This window comes from Typopeltis vanoorti, chromosome 3 (genome assembly GCF_054136105.1).
Source record: "Typopeltis vanoorti isolate ZY-2024b chromosome 3, IOZ_Tvanoo_1.0, whole genome shotgun sequence".
In the NCBI taxonomy this organism is placed as follows: Eukaryota; Metazoa; Arthropoda; class Arachnida; order Uropygi; family Thelyphonidae; genus Typopeltis; species Typopeltis vanoorti.
Genome location: NC_143551.1, coordinates 74919987 through 74940858, shown reverse-complemented (window position 1 = coordinate 74940858; position 20872 = coordinate 74919987). Strand labels below are relative to the sequence as shown.

At 35.5% G+C, this 20872-nt stretch overlaps 1 protein-coding gene across 2 annotated transcripts in view; it reads right to left on the bottom strand.

Moving 5' to 3' along the window:
• bur (GMP synthase burgundy) overlaps positions 1 to 20872 on the bottom strand; it is a 330780-nt gene that overhangs the window by 265124 nt on the left and 44784 nt on the right. For both annotated transcript variants that reach the window (XM_090390672.1, XM_090390671.1), the window contains exon 3: positions 9760 to 9851. In XM_090390672.1, the coding sequence (XP_090246798.1) occupies positions 9760 to 9851 (92 nt within the window). The remainder of the gene's footprint in view (positions 1 to 9759; positions 9852 to 20872) is intronic.

Sequence of the window (20872 nt, the reverse complement as noted above, 5' to 3'; positions counted from 1 at the left end):
GACCCTTCTTCATTCATATACAAGATGTCAGAAAGGATGGATAGCTGGAACCCACCTGAATCATGGAAGAGAATAACTTGTATCATGATGATTTGTGCCCGCCATCAAAATAAGGATATTACGACTGCTGCCCAATGCTCCCTGAATACAGTAAAAACAATCAGGCATGAACTAGAGACTTGCAATGGTGACTACGAGGATGTAGCAAGAAGAAAGATCCCTAGCAGACGATCTGATTGCGTTCGTACAGCAGAATTCCTCGCAAATCTGCAGGAACAGGTGTTGAAGAACCCTGGCATTGGAATTCGGGCTTTGTTCGTGGAGTTGCTAACTGTAGTCAAGCCCTGGATAACAAGGGTAGCCAATGGTAGGCCGTATGTATGGCAGCAGGATTCGGCCCCTTGCCACACCTCTGGGAAAAGTCAAAAACGGTTGTCTGAAAATTTCTACGACTTCACCAGTCCAAATGTTTGGCCTCCAAACTCCCCAGACCTTAACCCCATGGATTATTTTGTATGGGGCGCAGTTGAAAAAGACACCAATCGCACTTCCAGTAATACAAAAGCCCAGTTAATGGATAAAATTAAAACAGTTTTTGCGGCCCTTCCCAGGGAGACTGTAGCATCAGCTTGTTCGAGGTTCCGAAGCAGAATTGAAGCTGTGATCGATGCTAATGGTGGTTATTTTGAGTAAATCTTGTTGATAGTATTGTAATTAACTCTGCCTGTAATGTTTTTTTGTCAATTCATTAAATTTAATAGATACAAAGAAGATTTTCTTTTTCCTTACGAAACTGTCAAATTTATCCCGAACACCCTGTATATATTTAAATTTTTATATAATGTAAACTTTTAAGTAATAAAACATTTGATTATAATGTAAACTTTGTATGTATTCATTTAACAAAAGAATTCAAAAAATTTGCTTGAAAAAACAGATGGTGCCCATCGCCCTACCGGTATTTTAGAATGTGCTCTAGGAAACAAAAAGGCTGCTCTAAGCTATCTGCATTCTCTCTCAGCTATTTTCTGTTATATTCAGTATATCATGAGGGGTGTCATTTGCAGGTTTTTAACCTCATGGTTGTTGCCAACATGCGACTTTGCAGAGAGGTAAATAACTTTACTAAAATCAATTGTGGTAGTCACAGCTGTAGAAACAATTCACACTGTAACTGAAAAGGAACTAATGGCCTAACAAGGCACCTTTTAGAGCAGTAAAAAAAAAAAAAAGTTAATTCAGAAAATTAACTTTCTTTTAAGTCTCCAGATCTTTAGCAAATTTTCAATCTTATTTGTTGAGGAGTGCTTCATACATGCTGGTTCTAAAAGAATGGTCTTCTCTCAGACCTATACCAACCTCTATGCAGCACAGTTTTCTTCTTCCATTTAATCTCATGTAAAGGAATATCTAGAGTATGATCAGCCAGTCCTGACTTGCCATATAGATTATCACAGACAGCTTTTATTTTTTTTCAAAGCATTTGTTAATAAATATATCAGTCTCTCCAAAGCAGACTACCATTAGACATTCTTGTAATGCCTGATAACACATGAATGATAAATGTGTGTGTGCATGCTGGCTTCTCCACAGAAGCATGCATGCACATGCACACAAAATTAAAAATTCAGAACAGTTAGTGATGTTAAGATTAAAAGATGAATTTGATAAAATAGGCCGAGTTTTTTTAGTCAGAGAAGTTAAAAAAAAAAAAAAGGAAATTTTAAATTGTAAACTGATATGGTATATCCAAGTGAACATATACACAAATACTACCTTTGAGACAAAAAGTCAAAGCAAGTGTAATTGAGAAAGTTAAGGTGAATAGTGCATGAAGATGATATTTGAATCAGTTAGGAAAAGCAGGTACAGTTTTGCTGAGCAGAGGTGGAGGAGAAAACACTGAAGTTGAAGCTAAGACCAAGTATATTTGTGAAGTGAATCTGGAAGGATTGGTGAGGTGTGCCATTTGTAATCTATTTCTCTTTGCCTCACTTTTCATGGTGTTTGTTTTTAGTTAAGTTGAAATGGAAGAGATAGATAACATAATGTACTGTTATCTATACATGGAATTTCACTTAATTCCTCTGCAAATTGTGGCCTCAGCAGCACACCCCTACATGCACCTGGATCCAGGAACATCTGGCAGAATAGTGGCAGTATTATTTGCTAACTAACCTGGAAGCTTCCTAAAGCATTAGGAAGATTTGATCCAGTAACTATCTAGTGACTGATTTGCAGAAAAACTGTTTCAAAGCTTTGTGCTTAAGAAATACTGGATCCCTCCATGATGTCTGATCTAATTCCAAAGCACTTGCATGGAAGAAATGGAGAGGGGAAGTAACTGGGTTGCTCTAGAATCCTAACAGTTTTTATCCATTTTTTCAAATAAGCAAAGTGGTAGCATTATGACTAATAACGAAACTACTACCCAGAAGATTACAACAACCAAGCAACTAAAGTATGTTATGCCTGCATGTCATATGGGTGTGAAACCATGCTATCTCCACGAGAAAGATTAACACCTTTAGTTGAAAAACCATTAGAAATATTCCTCTCACTATGGGAGAAATCTATGTCCATTCAATCAAAGGTAATTGTATGAGCCGAGTTCACTAATCTAAGATAAATGAATGATCCATTAATATAAAATTCGGAAATTGAGACGTAAGGAAGATAAATCAGATAAGAAAGACAATTTACAAAGAGCAATATATAATTTAAACATTATAGTAGAACAGTTTGGAATGAAAATATCCATAGATAAAACTAAAACAGCATTTTCTGAACAAACTCCAGTTGGAAGCAAGATAATTAATACTAAAATAATAGAACAGCTAAATACTTTAAATTATCTAGGATGTGAAATATCATATGAAGGAGAAAGACATGAAATTAAGAAGCATTATTACAGGTTATGGACCTGCTAAATAGAATGTTCAATCCGAATATTTTACAAAAAGAAACACTTAAAAATATACATTATCACATGGCAGTGAAATCTGGGCAATAAATAAACAAGAAATGAGATTCGTGAAAAGTACTACAGAATAGACATCCTAAAAGAACTAAAAACAAAATCAATAGAAGCGTGTCATAAACAATTATTTTAATTTCCTGACGTTTCGACCTTCATATTAAGGTCATCATCTGGAATATACACACACACACACACATATATATATATATACACACACACACACACAAGCTAAATTACATTTTACATAATATGCCGAAGAGACCATGATTTGATCAATGGTTACTCTACTGGCCTGACCTCTAGTGAAATTAAAATAAAATAAATTAACTACATCAAGGCTATATTCTATTTAAGACAGCATCAGAGAAAATTCTTTCATATAGATAGTTTTGTTACAGTGAAAATTATGTTCTATTTAACATGACAATTGTTATATTAGATTTAAGATCCTGGATTACCTATGGTTCTATTTAAAATTAACTCTTAGGGAGAAAGGTCAAGTGGGTAGAATATGTGCCTTCCATATTCTTGGGATTTTTAGACTATCATTATTGCTAAGATTAGGGTGGTTGTTAAGAATTTCACAGGCCTCCTTAAATTAACTTTCATAATGCGTTTTGGCATGATGTAAACAGCAGGTGCTTTTCCAGTCAGTTCTATGTAAAGTGGTTAGGGCATGATCAGAAAGACCAGCTTGACCATAGTTATATTTAATGTGTCGTTTATGTTCATTTTTTCTGATAGGAATTGTGCATCCTGTTTGCCCTGTATAGGGCAAATTACAGGCAGGGTCGGAATTTTTGCTTCCCCATGCAATCCATTACTTGCCGCCCCAGCACCAACCTCAAATTAACTTTTGGAATTTTGAAAACCATTATGTTCAACATTAGTTTCATGACCATTAATTTTAAATATAGTATTAATAATAATGCACTGATAAAGTGATTAAAATACTGCATATTCATAAAATAAACCATCGACTTCATCAATTGACAATTAAATGAAATGTAGTCATAATTTATTACTTACATATATGGAATGATCTTAACTCAATGGTGATCTGTTGAGTTTCACTTAACTATAGAATGTACACATTATAGTTTTAGCACTATTTTCACATTATTTTAATTAGAATTTATATTGTTTTTAGTACCTACTGATTAAAAATACACTTTTCTTGCTTTCATATTTGCAAAATCAGAAATTAGGTCAGCATAGTCTAATTTCTGCCCGTTTCATGTTCAATTGAAATTATGGCAAGTCCTTCCAATCTAGTTTCGGCCATTGTTGAGCGTAAGCATTTTTTTTTAATAAGATTCAGTTTTGAGAAACTACGTTCACCACTTGCAACTGTCACAGGCAATGTCAGTAATATTCTTAGGGCAACAGCGACATTCGGAGCAAAGTTATTTTCAACAATAAACGAAGAACTCCAATTGGTGGCGTATTTTCGGGTAATAATTTGGACACTACTTTCAGTTCATCACATAGCTCAATGCATCGATGTCTCTATTTTCTTCATGTGTTTAACGGTTTTAGGTTTTTACAATTGTCTAAGAGCTCATATGTCGTCTCAGATTTTAATTTAGAGATGTTATATAAAAATGAAAAATGTGAACTGTGATGTTCCAATTGCTCGAACCTTTCTTCAATAGAATTAGTTGCAACATCAATAATAAAAAAGAAAAACTCAACTTTGAATTTTGTTCAGGAATCTAAAATAGGTTCATCTCTTGCTTCATAATCATGTTGCTTTTTCTGCTGATGCAATCTGGTACTTTTGAATGTTGGTTTCAAATCAGCATCAGCTTCGACTTTCTCAGCTAATGTTGTAGCAGCGACAAGAAAATTTTGAAATGATTTATCATTTCTGAGATTCTTAAGACTTTTGAGAACATTACCCAATGTTGTTATGGCACTAGACAATTCCATCTTTATGCTTTGCAACAGTTTACTTGCAACATTAATTTCATTTAAAACATAGTGCCATATAACCAGACAACATAAAAATTTAAAGTCTCCAAGTTTTAGAGCAAGGGTTTCAGCTTTGTGCCTCGCCATTTTGTCTACTGACTCATCATCAGCAATTTCTATCAGTGCATAATGAAACTCCTCAATATAGTATCTTAAAGGATGAATAGCGTCAATTCTAGATTCCCAGTGAGTTGTACTTAATGGCTTGGCCGTTAGGGTTGTAATATGTGTCTTAAGGATTCCCCAACGTAGCATTGATGCTGAGAAAAACACATACAATTTCTGAACCGTTTCAAAAAACCAAATCCCTTCTTTAGATGACATTGCAGCATCATTGACCACAAGTTGAGAGAATAAGAACAGCAAGGGATATAAAAAGCTCTTGGGTTCAAGTCCCCAATGCGTTGTTGAACTCCTGAATGCTTTCCTTTCATGTTCGATCCATTGTCATAACCCTGGCCATAACCCTGGTTTGCGATTGGAATATTCATGTCTGACAACTTTCTTATGATACATTCGGTGGCTTCTACAGGAATGAAACCAAGAAAATGCTCATGAATGTTGATATTAGTTGGATCCATATTAACAAATCTTACAATTAGTGTTAATTGTTCAATGTGGCTTACATCAGGAGTACAGTCTGCAACTATGCTGTAATATTTAGCTTTCTCAACCATAGAAATTATCTGTTTTTTTTTATGGTTCCAGAGAGGAGAGCAATCAATTCATTTTGAATATTTTTCCCAAGATAATGTTGGGCGGAACCACAAGCTACTCTCATTAAATGTTCAGACATAGCACAGTCAAATCTGGCAATCAGTTCAATTAGCTGTAAAAAATTTCCATTGTTAGGGTCATATAAATTATCAGATGTTCCACGAAATGGTAAGCATTATTGGCCCAAGAACTGGACAACAGCAATTAGGCGTTCTATTATGCTCCTCCAGTGCCGAATTTCTGAATTTAATAACTTTTGCTGCATTGAATCAATTGTCTGTTCTAATTTAAGCCTGAATGATAATTCAATCCACTTTTTATGGGACTCCAAATGGTTTTTAGATTTCTCGTGTTCATTAAGATACACATACAAATGACCCCAATCATTATACCCATCAGTAGTGAATGACATTATATTACAGGAAAATAACTTACAGCAAAAACAAAATCTTTTTCTTTTGAATACGCTAACCATGATCGATTAATATGTTCTCCATTGCTTAGTTCCCTGGTGTAAAAATTTAATGAAAATTTCCTACCATTAGAGCTGTGTGGAAAAATGAAATTGCTGTTTGGTTTCTCTGGTGGGCCCTTTTTTTTTTTTTTTTTTTTTTTTTTTTTTTACGATTTCCAGTCTTTCGGCATCGCTTAAAGAAGGATTCCATCTAGCTGGATCAGTATACCTATCAAGTTCATCCCTTAAATCTCTAGATTTGGAAACTGTCATATCAGTCTCATTTTCGAGATTCCTTGCAATGTCTATGTTACTGGGATCTGAGTTAGAAGTACTTGCCATGAGCTCAGAATCATTGGTTTCGGTACATTTACTTATTTCCTCCTGCCCTACATCAGCTGATTCAGTTTTTAGATATTTAAGTAAAGTCCTGCTATGTTTTTGAATATCACGTTCTTTTTCCAGTTTCCGTTTGCAATATTCTGCACCTGATAGTTTTTTCTTTTATCGGACATTGTAATCTATTTGAATATTGAAATTGTTTTAAACCCTACAATAAAATATTATTAGTATGGTATTATTTAGTAATTAATGGAGGTTGAAACACTGTACTAACTACTAATTTACATAAAACTCTAAAAAAAACTTATCACTGTAACAGTCACTAACACTGAGCAAAATCAACTTTCCTTAATACACGCTCAAAAACAACTGAAACGTTCTGTACATTACAGTATCGACAGCCGTTACTCAAAAGAGAAGGACTCTAGTGGAAATTTCAATTACTTTGTATATGACTCGTTTTCTAGTACACGTGTCTTGCCTTAGGCAGTAATTCATATAATCGGATTAAGTTCCAAGTTCCCGTGTTTAGTTCACATGGTATGCATACACAATATTAAGAATTAGCATGATTAATACAACTAACAACTACAAGTTTTTACAAATATATTACAATATATTATATAAAATAGTGGCACACAACAGTAGGTAATATTTTAACATTTATTCTGATGAACAAAATTGGCCTTGGGAATGGCAGATTATTTTAAACTCTGAATGAGATACTATTATATTATAATTCTTCTCATTCAGAATTTAACACCAGCTAACAGAAATTCAATTCATAGTAAGTTAACAAGCACAAGATGGAAATATAATATTGCATAATGAACTTTTAAATGCAGTTTTATTGCAGACTCCATTGTTGCATATGCAAGGAATAGAGAGGAGAGGCGAGAGGGAAAGAGAGCAAGTGAAGAATGACTCGCATAGCTTCGATTACCGAAGAGCATTACGCGAGTATCATTGGTCGACGGATTGTCAGAAATAGAAACAGCATCATGGACATAAGTCACTAGTTAACTTATTATAAAAACTGTGATCTTACGCAGCATTATTATTATTATTATTATTTATTCCACATCTTTATTTTATTCATTTTCATTTTGGCCGCCCCCCCAAAAAATTGCCGCCCAGTGCAAATGCATGCGTTGCACAGTCGGTAGAGCCGGCCCTGATTACAGGTGCAATAATATACCCCCAGGGTGGGCCAATGGAGGTAGTGGATCCTTGGATGTGTTGAGTAAGTTCTTTAATTTTGCAGGAGGTTTAAAGTGGCTTTAAGGTTGTATTTTTGTAGTATTCTGTTTATTTTGCCTGCTATCCCTTTAATGTATGAAATGATTACACTTTTATTATAGTCTTGTTTATTTTTGTTTTTAAGTGAGGTCTTGCACAGAATTTTGTTGCGAGTATTTTGGCTATAACCATTTTTTAGGAAGGTATTGATGATAACTTTTAATTAATTCATTTTAATAAGCGATTGTTCATTGGAGCAAATGTTCAAAGCCCTGTTTTTAAGAGTATTAATGACCCCCTAGTTTTGTGTTTATATGTTGACCAGTATGTGTCGCTTTCCGGTAAACAGTGAAAGAAAGACTGCCAGAAGAAAGACGTGTGACGAGTGTATCTAGAAATGGAAGTGTGTTCTGCTTTTCGATCTTGATTGTGAATTGTACGCATTTGTGTTGTTTGTTTAGGTAGCCGAGGAAAGTGTCTAGTGTCTGGTGGCCATGAAGCCAGATAGCGAAAACATTGTCAACATATCTAAGCAAGACTTTGGGTTTTAAAGGAGAGGAATCTAGAGCACATTGCTCAAAATGTTCCATGTAAAAGTTAGCAATAGGGGGAGATAATTATGGGCTCACCATTTCCCCTCCCCAAAAACAAAAAAGACTAATAAAACTGTAACCATTCCATACATTAAAGGGACAGCAGACAAAATAAACAGAATACTACAAAAATACAACCTTAAAGCCACTTTAAACCTCCTGCAAAATTAAAGAACTTACTCAACACATCCAAGGATCCACTCCCTCCACTGGCCCACCCTGGGGGTATACCGTATTATTGCACCTGTAATTTGTCCTATATAGGGCAAACAGGAAGCACAATTCCTATCAGAAAAAATGAACATAAACAACACATTAAATATAACTATGGTCAAGCTGGTCTTTCTGATCATGCCCTAACCACTTTACATAGAACTGACTGGAAAAACACCTGCTGTTTACATCACACCAAAACGTGGTAAGAATTTAAATTTAAGGAGGCCTGTGAAATTCTTAACAACCACCCTAATCTTAGCAATAATGATTGTCTAAAAATCCCAAGAATATGGAAGGCACATATTCTACCCACTGAACCTTTCGCCCTAAGAGTTAATTTTAAATAGAACCATAGGTAATCCCAGGATCCATAATCTAATATAACAATTATCATATTAAATTAGAACATCATTTTCACTGTAACAAAACTATCTATATGAAAGAATGTTTCTCTGATGCTGTCTTAAATAGAATATAGCTTTGATGTACTTATTTTATTTTATTTCATTTATTTATTGTAATTTTATTTCAACTTCACTAGAGGTCAGGCCAGTAGAATAACCGTTGATCAAATCATGGTCTCTTCAGCATACTATGTAAAATGTAATTTAGCTTGTCTCTGTATATAATTATATGTGTGTGTGTATACTCCAGATGATGACCTTAATATGAAGGTCAAAACATCAGGAAATTAAAATATTTATAACACAGTTGTAAAGTCCATAATTTGTGTAAAATGAATGCTGATTACTGTGTAACACTAAAGGAAAGGAAAAATATCAATAGAAGAAAAACTAAACAAATATAAACAAAATTGGATAGAACATGTAAACTGAATGGCCCACACCCAATATCCTAAACAATTAATAAAATATAAACCAAATGGGAAGAGACAGCCAGACAGACCTCAAATGAGGATATTAGATTAAAACCAAGACCAGAACAGATCATAAGGTATCCGTATTTAGTGTTATGATGATTATTAAGAAATGAATAAGAGTCAATCTTTGTTTAGTGTGCTTTGTTTGATATTAACACCGTTAATGGTAAAAATACCAAACAAAGGTTTTACATACTAAATTAAGCTGTTAAGCCTTCAAGCTTTACAATTTTTATAACATCTGGGTGCATCTTACTGAGATCTAAATAAATCTTAACTGTAATTAAAATGCCAAGCATTTAAATTTCAAGAAGACTTAACTATCTGTCTCCTTTCAGAGATATGAAACATATATACAACTTACTTATAGCCTTGAGAAAGAAGAGTTTGTGCTGATGTGTCCAAAGGCAAGATAACAGATTCAACACAAAGTTCCCTCACTTTTCGATCTATTACCTATGTTAATTATGAGAAAATGGAATATTCAGCACTTAAATAATCAACTATTACTAAATAAGATTTAGGTAGACAAGTAAAATTTCAAATTCATAATATCAGGAATGAAATATTTCCTTAATGATAAAAACAAAATATAGCACTAATGCAATTAAACAATAAAAAATAATAAAAGAAAAAAACAAAGAAATCCGAAGAGTAATTACTAAATAAGTGAATCATGGCATGTAACCATGATTGAACTATTTAAATAATTAGTGTCATTATTCTAAAAACAAGCAAACAATACTGTGTATTCAAATAATATTAATGGTGTGCACACTTTGAACAGTAACTCATTTTTCATTCATACAAATAATCATCTACAAGTGGATCATTACTTGTGTGGATAAAATTAACAGCTGCAGTCTCTCTCCTTTGCAAAATTCTTTTCAGGCAATGTTCTATTTTTCATTAAACTATTGCAATTTTTAAAAAAACACATTTTAAAAAGTATAAACATTATCACTTTAAAAATGTAATTTTTATAATAATAAATTTATAATAAATATATAAATATATATAATAAATAAATAAAAAATAATAAATTAATATAAAATTTTTTTTATAAATTTTGTTAATCTTCTTTTCAAATCTTCATCTTCACTCTCAAAATTTTCTGAACTTGATTCTCCAAACCAAATCATCACTGTCTTGAAATAAGTCAATCCTCCATACCAAGAGTTACTAATACCACAACATTTGAAAAGATTTTATAATTTTGGGTTTAGCTTCGTTCCATGAACTCTACTCATTCACACACCTGCAAAATTTTGGCCTTCTTTCTCCTACCTGTAGATGTTTCTTCAAAATTTGGAGATTGCATCCAACTGACCCCTTTTTGCCTCATAAATTATTTAAATGGTCTGTTTATTGATATATCTAAATGTTGAAGTGTAGCTATTTTTGTGTTCATTTTGCAAACTTGATTCTTAATAGCTTCAGTTTTATGGCATCTAAACTGATCCCAAACTAACAAAGCAGGTTTGTGACAAACTGCCAGGACCATACCTTCTTTATCCATAGCTTCATCCTTTTGGATGAATATGAACGTAAACTCCTTTGGGAAGTTTTTCTTCGAGCATTGTTTTTCTTTTAAAAATTAAAAAAAGTGGCAATTTTGTTCGATCAACACAGCACAGCAAAACAACAGTATAGTTGGTTTTTGCATGACCAGAAGTTTTAATAATAATATTTTTTTTACCTTAGGAGTCAACCTTGTTTGAGGGCACATCAAAAGTCAGAGGCACTTCATCTATATTAACTATCTGTGAAAGTTCAAAATTGTCTTGTTTTCTAGCATTTATGATGAGTCTGTGAAACTCAATTTTATTTTCTAATTCATCTGGCATTTTTTATAATATTTTCATTTCTGCACACACTCTTCATAAATGTAAAGCACCATTATTGCGACCCTGTAAAATCAATATTTCTTTCTGTTGCCAACAATTCTGCTCGTTGAATAAACATTTTTGTAGATATGCAGCAACCCAATCTTTTTTTGATCCATTATTCAAATTTTTAATTCATTTTCTGACCATTTTGCTGTTTTCTGCAGAGACTGTATTTTTAGAATTTGCTTCTATTAATTGCTGCTCATTTCCCCAAAGTTCGTACCATTTTTTCTGTAGGTGTAGGCCCGAAGTGCTGCTCTGATACCCTATTGCCATTCTGTTTTGCATACTCAATCATAACTACACTTAAACACAATGATATAGCTATGTCTGTGTTTTGTAGAATCCATTGATTATAAAAAAAATTAAATATAATGCATTGATTATTGCATAACTGCCGCATACATAAAAACATTGTGTATAAGATGCACTATAAGATGCATTTGGCATACAGGACACATCCTAATTTTCAGATAAATTTTAAGTACATTATAAAGGTGAAATTATAAGGTAAATTATAAGATGAAAAATACAGTAATTTGTTTTTTTCATAGTGTTTGGCTTAGAGATGTCATGAATTGCCAAAGCAATGGATTGAAGGAGATGTTGTGAATCACAATGGGTAAGTGCGAGAGAGAGTTTCATGATGCCACATGCAAGTATGGAAACTATTACAAAATAAACAATTGGCCAGGAGCAAGAATTGGTAATTGAAATAAGAGCATGGTTTATCATAAAAGGCCAGAAGTCTGCAGAATGTAATTATAGTTAACTCATGATAAATGACATTATAGTGAACTTAATCACTATAACAAACTACTAAAAAATTCTAGTCAAAGCCCCATTAGCATCAATGATATTCTAAATGAGATGTATAGCATATCTTTTAACATAATGAAAAACTTACTTAGTTTTCCTACATTTCAATCTCAACTACAAAAAAGGCTGTAATGCCCTTTAATGAATAATTAAACACTCCTATATTTTATCTTAGTCACTGAGACATCGTCAAGGTAACAATAATAAAATTGCAAAAACAGAAATTTGAACTAATAGAAAGTTACCGTTTAGTTCCTCATATATACAGATTCCCAAAAATTCATGAACTCAATAACCCTCTATGTCCCATAGTAGATGTTACTAATGCTCCCTCTTATAAGTTAGCTAGCACAATAAAAATGTTTTATTCCACTTATTCACCACTCTCCAAGCAAAAAAATCTAGTTCTAACACCCTTGCTAACTACACTCTTGCTCAGTTTCCAATGATGGCCCCTAGTTCTCCCACTACCACCAGACCTGTTCTGAAAAATGTCCTCTCTATTAGTCTTGTAAAAACCCTTCAGTAATTTCTATGTCTCAATCATATCACCCCTTTTCTGCCTGTCAACCAGTTTCTGTAACTTACAAATCTTCAACCTGTTTTCATAAGGTTCATTTCATACACATCCTAATGCTTCATGCTACTATCTTGGGCACTCACATCTGGATCCTCTCCACCATTTCTTCACTGCCAAGAAACCCAGGTGACCAGATCTGCACACAGTAGTCAAGATGGGACCTTATCAAACCTCTATAAAGAGGAATAATAATCTGCTTGTTTTAGTGCTTCAAAGTATTTTTCAGTAACCAAGTAATCCAATGAACTGCTTTGACCACATTTGCAATGTACCCTCTAAACTTTTAACTCCCCATCCATTAACACTTCCAAATCTCTGGCTTTGTCAATTTCCTGGAATACAGTTCCATCAATGTGGTATACAGTTGGTAATCTTTTCATCCCAAAATGCATAACCTTACACTGTCACATTAAACTGACATATTCTCCTTTGCCTAGACTACCAGTCTATCAAAATGATCCTGCAAAATTTTAACACCTGCACTAACCATTGTTCTACTTGATCTGTTGGGATTATCTAACAAATTGTAAGGTAATCCCAACAGATCAAGTGGTGCAGCAACACTGGCTGCTGTGCGCAGACTTTAAAACAAAGTTGAAGATAAGAACCTTTGGAAGCCATGGGAGGAAGACAATTAAGTGGTTTCGCTTAAAAGAAGAGCGTGGAACCGTTTTAAGGAGGTGTTAACGAGGATTTCGGATGGAGGAGAAAGTGCACAAGATTGGTGGAGACACAATTCAATAGCAATTCTAAGCTGTGCAATTGAGGTGCTTGATGAAAAATCTGGAACGATTAGAGAGCAGGAGGGTTGGTGGTGGAATAATAATGTACAAGAAGCAGTGATGGCTAAGAGGAAGGCAAAGCAGAAGTGGGAAGAGTCAAGAGTGGAAGAGGACAGAGAGGAGTACAGAGAGAAAAAGTGAGACGCCAAGAGAGTTGTTGCACAGGCAAAGGCCAAGGTATATCAAGACCTTTATGATCAATTAGAAACAAAGGAAGGACAGAGAAAGATTTATCGATTGGCAAAATGTAGAAATAAGGCATCAAAAGACATCGTACATGTGAGGCAGATCAAAGACTCTGGAGGAAGGGTATACTTTGAATTTCAAAGTATATTTGGAGAATATACTTTGAAGGGCTTTTGAATGAAGAAAATGCAAGGGCTCACAGAGAAGATGGGGAGCCTTATGAGAGGATGGTGCAAAACATTAGTATAGTGGAAGTGAAGGAGGTCATAAAGAGGATGAAGAATGGAAAATCGGTGGGCCCTGACAGGATCCCAGTGGAGGAATGGAAGGCACTAGGGGAAGAGGGAATTGACCTACTGTGGGACCTGTTAATAAAAGTTTGTCAACAGGAAAATATACCTGAGGAATAGAGGGAAAGTACTCTTGTTCCCATCTACAAGATGTAAAGGGGATACACAAGACTAAGAATTACAGAGGAATAAAGTTGATATCCCACACAGTGAAAATCCTAGAGAGGGTTCTTGATGGAAGACTGAGGAAGGAGGTGGAGATTGCAAAGGAGCAATTTGGCTTCATGCCTGGTCGATCAATGACAAATGCTATCTTTGGGTTACGACAGATGATGGAAAAGTTTTGAGAGAAGCAATGGGAGCTACATCTGGTATTTATTGATCTGGAGAAAGCATATGATAGAGTGCCAAGGCAAGAAGTCTGGAGGTGTCTGAGGGAGAAGAAGGTACCAGAGAAATATGTCAGGCTGGTGCAGAAGATGTACAGAAATGTAAAGACAAGAGTTCTGACCTGCCTGAGAGAGACAAAGTTTTTCCAGTGACAGCTGGCTTGCATCAAGGGTCAGCATTAAGTCCATTCCTGTTTAATATTGTGATGGAGGTGGTGACGGAAGAGGTGAGAGAGAAGACATGCCTTGAACTATGTTGTATGCAGATGACATCGTGCTGTGTGCAGAATCAAGAGAAGAAGTGGCAGCTAAACTGGAAAGTTGATCTGTTGCAAAGTGGATGGCAGCCAGGAGACAGATCTTGAGCTGGAATGAAATGTTATCAGGAAGGTCAGTGACTTTAGATACTTAGGTTCAACAATGAAAGAGGATGGTGAGGCTGAGAAGGAAGTGGGATGCAGGAACTGGAGAGAGATGGCTGGAGTGCTATGCGATAAGAGGGTGCCGATCAATCTAAAAGGTAAAATCCACAGGACAGCAGTGAGACCATTTATGACATATGCTATGGAAACTGTGGTCCTGAGGAAAAATAACATCAGCAGGATGGAGGTAGTGGAGATGAGAATGCCTTGATGGATGTGCGGTGTGACCAGAAAGGATCGCCTGAGAAATGACTATGTAAGGGAATGGTGAAAGTTACGAACTTAGGAGCAAAGATGTAGAGGCAAGGTTGAGATGGTTTGGTCATGTGATGAGGAGGGAGGAAGAGTATGTGGGAAGAAAGGTCATGCAGATGGATGTGCAGGGGAGGAAGAAGCATGGGCGGCCAAAGAAGAGATGGAGGGAGATGGTGGAGGAGGACTTGATGAAGAACTTGGAAGTGGCTACAGCCCAAGACAGGAGGTTGTGGAGGAGACTCACTACAAATAGCGACCCTACTTAAGTGCAAAAAACTGCAGAAGAAGAAGAAGAATTAACCATTACCTTAACCAATTTTGCATCATCAGCAAACAACTGAACAGTGTCTCAGATCCTTTCCTATATCATTAATGTACAAATTAAACAGTAGTGGCCTAAGAACAGCCCAGTGGCACACCACTAGTCATAGGCCTCCTTCTGGACTCTACTCATGAATAAACTGCTCTCTGATATCTCTCCATCAACCCTATAATCCATCCCCACATGCTTTAGTTTGTTGATTAAAATTCCATGTGGTATCCTGTCCAAGGCTTTTGCAAAGTCCAGCAGCAGAAATTACCTCATTCATAAACTGTTACTTTACTTATACTAAGATAAGATTACAACAAAACGATTTGTCAGTTTATACATTGTAATATTTTGTTCAACTGCATTTCATCTCTTTTGCCAGTTCTGTTTTATATGTTTGAGTATGTCTCTCCTTTCTTCTGTATTTAATTGTAATTTTATATGTTTTTTTTTTTTAAGTTTTTACTATTAAAAGCTGTTTTTACTTTATAATTTTTTTTATGTTGATCAGTTGATTGACTTAATTTTATTAAACCATTTAATAAAAACAAGTAATAACAGTAAACAACTCTAGTGAAAATATTTGAACATGAACAACAGTGGAAAGCATGCATACGCTTTATGCTGGCAGCTAGTTCATGGGTTGCTATATGCTACTTGTGGATATGAGTGTGTCTTGATGAATTAATGAAGACCAAACTCAATGTAAAATCATCCCTTGTTTTTTTGTAGCACTGTAGAGGATGTTTCATTTCAGCTGAACACTCTTGAGAAATAACAGTAATTTATGTGGAGCATTTTTGTTTTCATTCTATAATTGATGTTTTGTTTCAGGTATACATGTTACCAAACAAAAATACTCCACACAGATTACCATGTTTTTCTTGAGAGTGTTCAGCTGAAATGATAAAACATCTTCTATAGTGTCAAAAAAAACATGGGATGATTTTGTGTTATGTTTGGTTTTCATTAATTCATCACAATACACTCATATCCACATAGTACACAACAACCCATGAACCAGCCAGCATAATTGCATATGCATGCTTTCCATTGTTATTCATGTACAAGAAACCTGGCGTCCAAACAGTTGGAGGAGGAAATAAAGGAAATTAAATGGGACTCATTAGACTCAGTGAAGTAAGAAGGAAGGGCAAAAACATGCACATAGGAAAAAAATGGGCATATGCTCTATACCTACGGAAACACAGAAAAACAATAGAAACAGAGTTGCTTTCTAATTCATAAACAAAGAATATAACAGATAAGTATACAAGGAATATCAGATAGAATGGCACAACTGATTCTGAAAATAAACTCAAGATATAAAATTAAAATCATTCAAATATATGCACCAATAACAAACCTGAAGACAATGAAATAGAAGAATTTCATAAAAAACTGGAAGACCTCATGAACAAAGAAAAAACTCATTATACCTTAATCATAGATGACAAACTTAATAGGAATAAAATCAAATGAACAAGAACTTCCAACAGGAAAATTTGGACTAGAAGACAGGATGAACGTGGAGAAAGATTAATCAAATTTGCAACCAAAAATCAGCTAAATATAGCCAACACCTTTAAGAAAAGACCAAATGATATAACAAAAAAAGAAATAGATTACATCCTAACAAACAGAATGAATATAATCAAAAATGTAGGCATCTTAAATAAATTCAACACAGGAAGAGACCATAGAATGCTAAGAGGAAAAATAAATATAAATACAAGATTAGAAAGAAGTAAATTTGTACAAAAGAAAACAGACGATTCCATAACAAATGAAATGCTTAAACAAAATAGAAAAATATATCAAATATTTAAAAATCTAAATGGGCATTTATCAGAATAAATGATCGATATCTAAGCAATCAAAGAAAATATACCTAACTTTCTAAAAAGAAAAACATGAACAATGGACCATACCAACGATGACACATGAACAGAGCAGAAACTTGAAGTATCACAAGAAGACTAGAAAATAAATTAGGAGCTACACAGAGAAACATGGAAAGATCAATGTTAGATATAAAAAGAACACAATGTAAAAAAAAAGATATCAGGGAAAAACAGGATTAAAAGATCTCATTAAAAGAAATAAAAAAAAATGGAGATGGGCAGGGCACATGGCGAGACAGGAAGATAACCACTGGACAAAATTTGTACAGAATGCAAGTATGAGAAGGTTCAAGAAGACCTGGCAGACCATCAACAAGGTGAAGAGGTGAACTATATTATTATTACAGGTAACTCCAAGGAGTCCTTAGACTCATCGAGGGAGGCTCTAAACATCATGTCAAGAACTATTCAGCATTTGCACAGTATCTATCATACTTCATTTTGAACTCAATCACAGTCATGGCACTCACAACAGACTCTGGCAACCTGTTCCACTCATTCACCACCCTCCAAGTAAAAAATTCAGTTCTAACACCCCCACTAATTACACTCTTGCTCAGTTTCCAACAATGGCTCATAGTTCTCCCACCACCACACCTGTTCTGAAAATTTCTTCTGAATTAATCTTGTAAAAACCTCTCAGTAATGTTAATGTCTCAATCATATCACACCTTTTCTGCCTATCAGCCAGTTTCTGTAACCCACAAAACATCAACCTGTTCTCGTAAGGTTCTCTCCATAGACCTGCCTGAATATCTTAATACAAGAAGATTGAAGGGTTTTTTTTATTTTTTTATTTATTTTTTTAACCATTCAATAGTAACCTGAACTGTACAAGTCTAGAAGAAAATCTTAGTATAGCAACTGAACTGTAGAAGACCTGAAGAAAAGCTTAGTACGAGAGGACTTTAGCAGGTTTTTTTTACCACTTGAGGTCAAGCTAAGTAAAAAGATCAATTAACAGCGTAGATTCAATTTACCTTTGTACAGTGCAAGAGCATGTAGTTTGTTTTCATATACACATGTATTTTTCTAATGATAACCTCAATACAGGGGTCAAAATGTCAATTGTTATTTTATTAATAATAAGTAAAATAATCATTTCAACATGTGTGTTTTGTGTCCCTAAATTCGTAAATATGAATGCTGATCAACGTGTAACCTTAAAAGAAAGAGCCACCAACTCTATATCCATTCCAATGTACTGCAGTTTATTTAGTGATTAGAATTCCATGTGGTATTATTATTATGAGACACCTCCAGGAAGTCCAAAGACTAATTAAGGGAGGAGTGTGCCAACTACTAACCATACTCAAACTTGCTTAACTGTATACTGTCAAAGACTTTTGCAAAGTCCAGCAGTATCACTGTAAACCCATTACCCTTATCCAATTCAGCTGTCACTGTATTATAAAACATGAGCAAGTTACTGAGGCGTAATCTACCCTTCAAAAAACCATGCTGCCCCACATACAATATCCCATTTCCATCTATCCATTCCTGTATTTCACTCGGGACCAACTTCTCCAATACTTTGACGACTCCTGATATGCTGATTGGTCAGTAATTTGCTACAGCAGTTTTTGAGCCTCCTTTATGCAATGGAACTATTTTCCCCTCTTTCCACTCCCCCCCCCAGGACTAACCCAGAGCTGAGGCTTAGATTAAACAATATGGTCAAGGGCACTGACAATTCCTTTGCCGCTTCACGTAAAACTCGAGCTGGTATACCATTCAATCCCACAGATGTAATCACATTAAGGTTCTGTAATATGCATTCACCTCAGTTCCCGTATAAGCCATCAGTTCCCTCATTCCTGCAATATCACTGTCTGGATGATATACTCTTGCGAAGTGTTCACTTAGTAATTTACTATTTCGAGTTATTCAGTTACCTTCCTACCATCAGCATTCCTTAAAATCATTCTGCCACATACATTTTTTCTTTTACTTGCAGCATTTTGAAAAAACTGTTTGGGATTCTCTTTAGCCAGCGATGCTAACTTCCTTTCATAATTTGCTTTTGCCTTTCTTACCACACTAGTTACCCTTCTGGCCTGTGCCTTATACTGTTTCATGTGCCTGCAGGTCATCTTTCTCCTTAAATTCCTTCCACAGTTTTTTTTTTTCCAGCTTAAGCCTGATGTTATTCATCCATTTAACTCCCACTTGTTTACTCTCCGGACTCTAGGTATGCAGTCAGCCATTACCTCCCTCAAACACTCCTTTACCACTTCCCATGCACTATCAACATCCAGCCCTTGCAGTTTTATATGCCATGTCACTGATCCAAGCAATCTCCTAAGTTTGTCATACTTACCAGCCCAGTAATTCCACATATACCCTGTCTTAATTGAAAATTCCACACATTTATCCACCTCCCAGGTCAAGACCAGAGGATAACTCTCAACAATTGGTGGTGATGTGGTCATATTCGTTTTCCATTCCTGATCTATAGCAGCATCCAACTGTATATTTTGTTCTGCTGGCCTCAATCTCATACTAGATAGCCTCAAATGTGTTATTTTCACTGTCCTGCAGTCAAACTTCTACTCTCCTTGGTTGCAGTTCATCGGCTATCATCATCAACAACAACACTCCCCCCCCCCATTCTTTTCTCTCTATCCTTCCTGAACACTATACCCTTCACATTCTACCCCACTAACTATATCATCTTCTGTTAGCCATCTCACTAATGCCAATAACCTTTTGTCAGGATAAGCCAACCAAGGCTAAAATTCCTCCTGCTTGTTCCTAATGTTCCTGGCATTAGTGTACATAAAGTGCAAAAGCCCCTTATACACATTCTTGCACCTAACTGCCTCACTGATGTCTGCATATCCACTCAACAGCTCCCCCACCAAAAAAAAAAAGCTATAGTTTCCCTGATTCTGCAACATCCACTTTCACTTCAACAATTTTTCCAGTCTCCGAACACCAAATCCAAACGAATGCAAACCATCCTTCTTGTATAAGTCCTTTCACCCGTCAAACTCACTCCACAAACTCCACACCACTCCTCCAGCTTAACCTATGCATCGAGTCATTTATTTATTCATACAGGAGGAAACTCCATACGCTACATATGGAGTTTCCTCCCTTTTCTCCCCCATCCCTAGTGGGGCAAGTTGAACCCCCCCTCATGGGGGGTTAAGTATTTATGGCTGTAGATCCATGTGTTCATGGAGCTGGTTTGCCTGCTTGCGGGATGAAAAACCACAGATAAACTGGGGGGGGGGGGACCCTGCTGTAAACGCCCAAGACTGGCTAACTTGACTATGGCTGAGGAAGATCCTTAAGCTCCTCACATCAGCGACAGGAATCGAACCCAGGACACTCTTTCCCCAGGCATGTGGTTGCAAAGTGCAAAGCCACTAGGCTAACCGCACGGAATTCGCCATTATAGCCCTCCTTCTCAGCTCTACTGTCATACCATGGCAACAGACTCGCTATCTTAACTCTCTCACTATTTTCTTTTGCTACTTCCAGTAATCTTTCATGTCCTCTCTTATGCCATACTTTTCTCCTTTCAAATCATTTGTTCAGGCCACTATGATCATTTCTTTCACCCTATGCTTTTGTGCTCTAATAGCCTCCCTAACATCATTAATTTTTGCACCAGGAGAGCATGATTTTGTCAAACTCTCATCG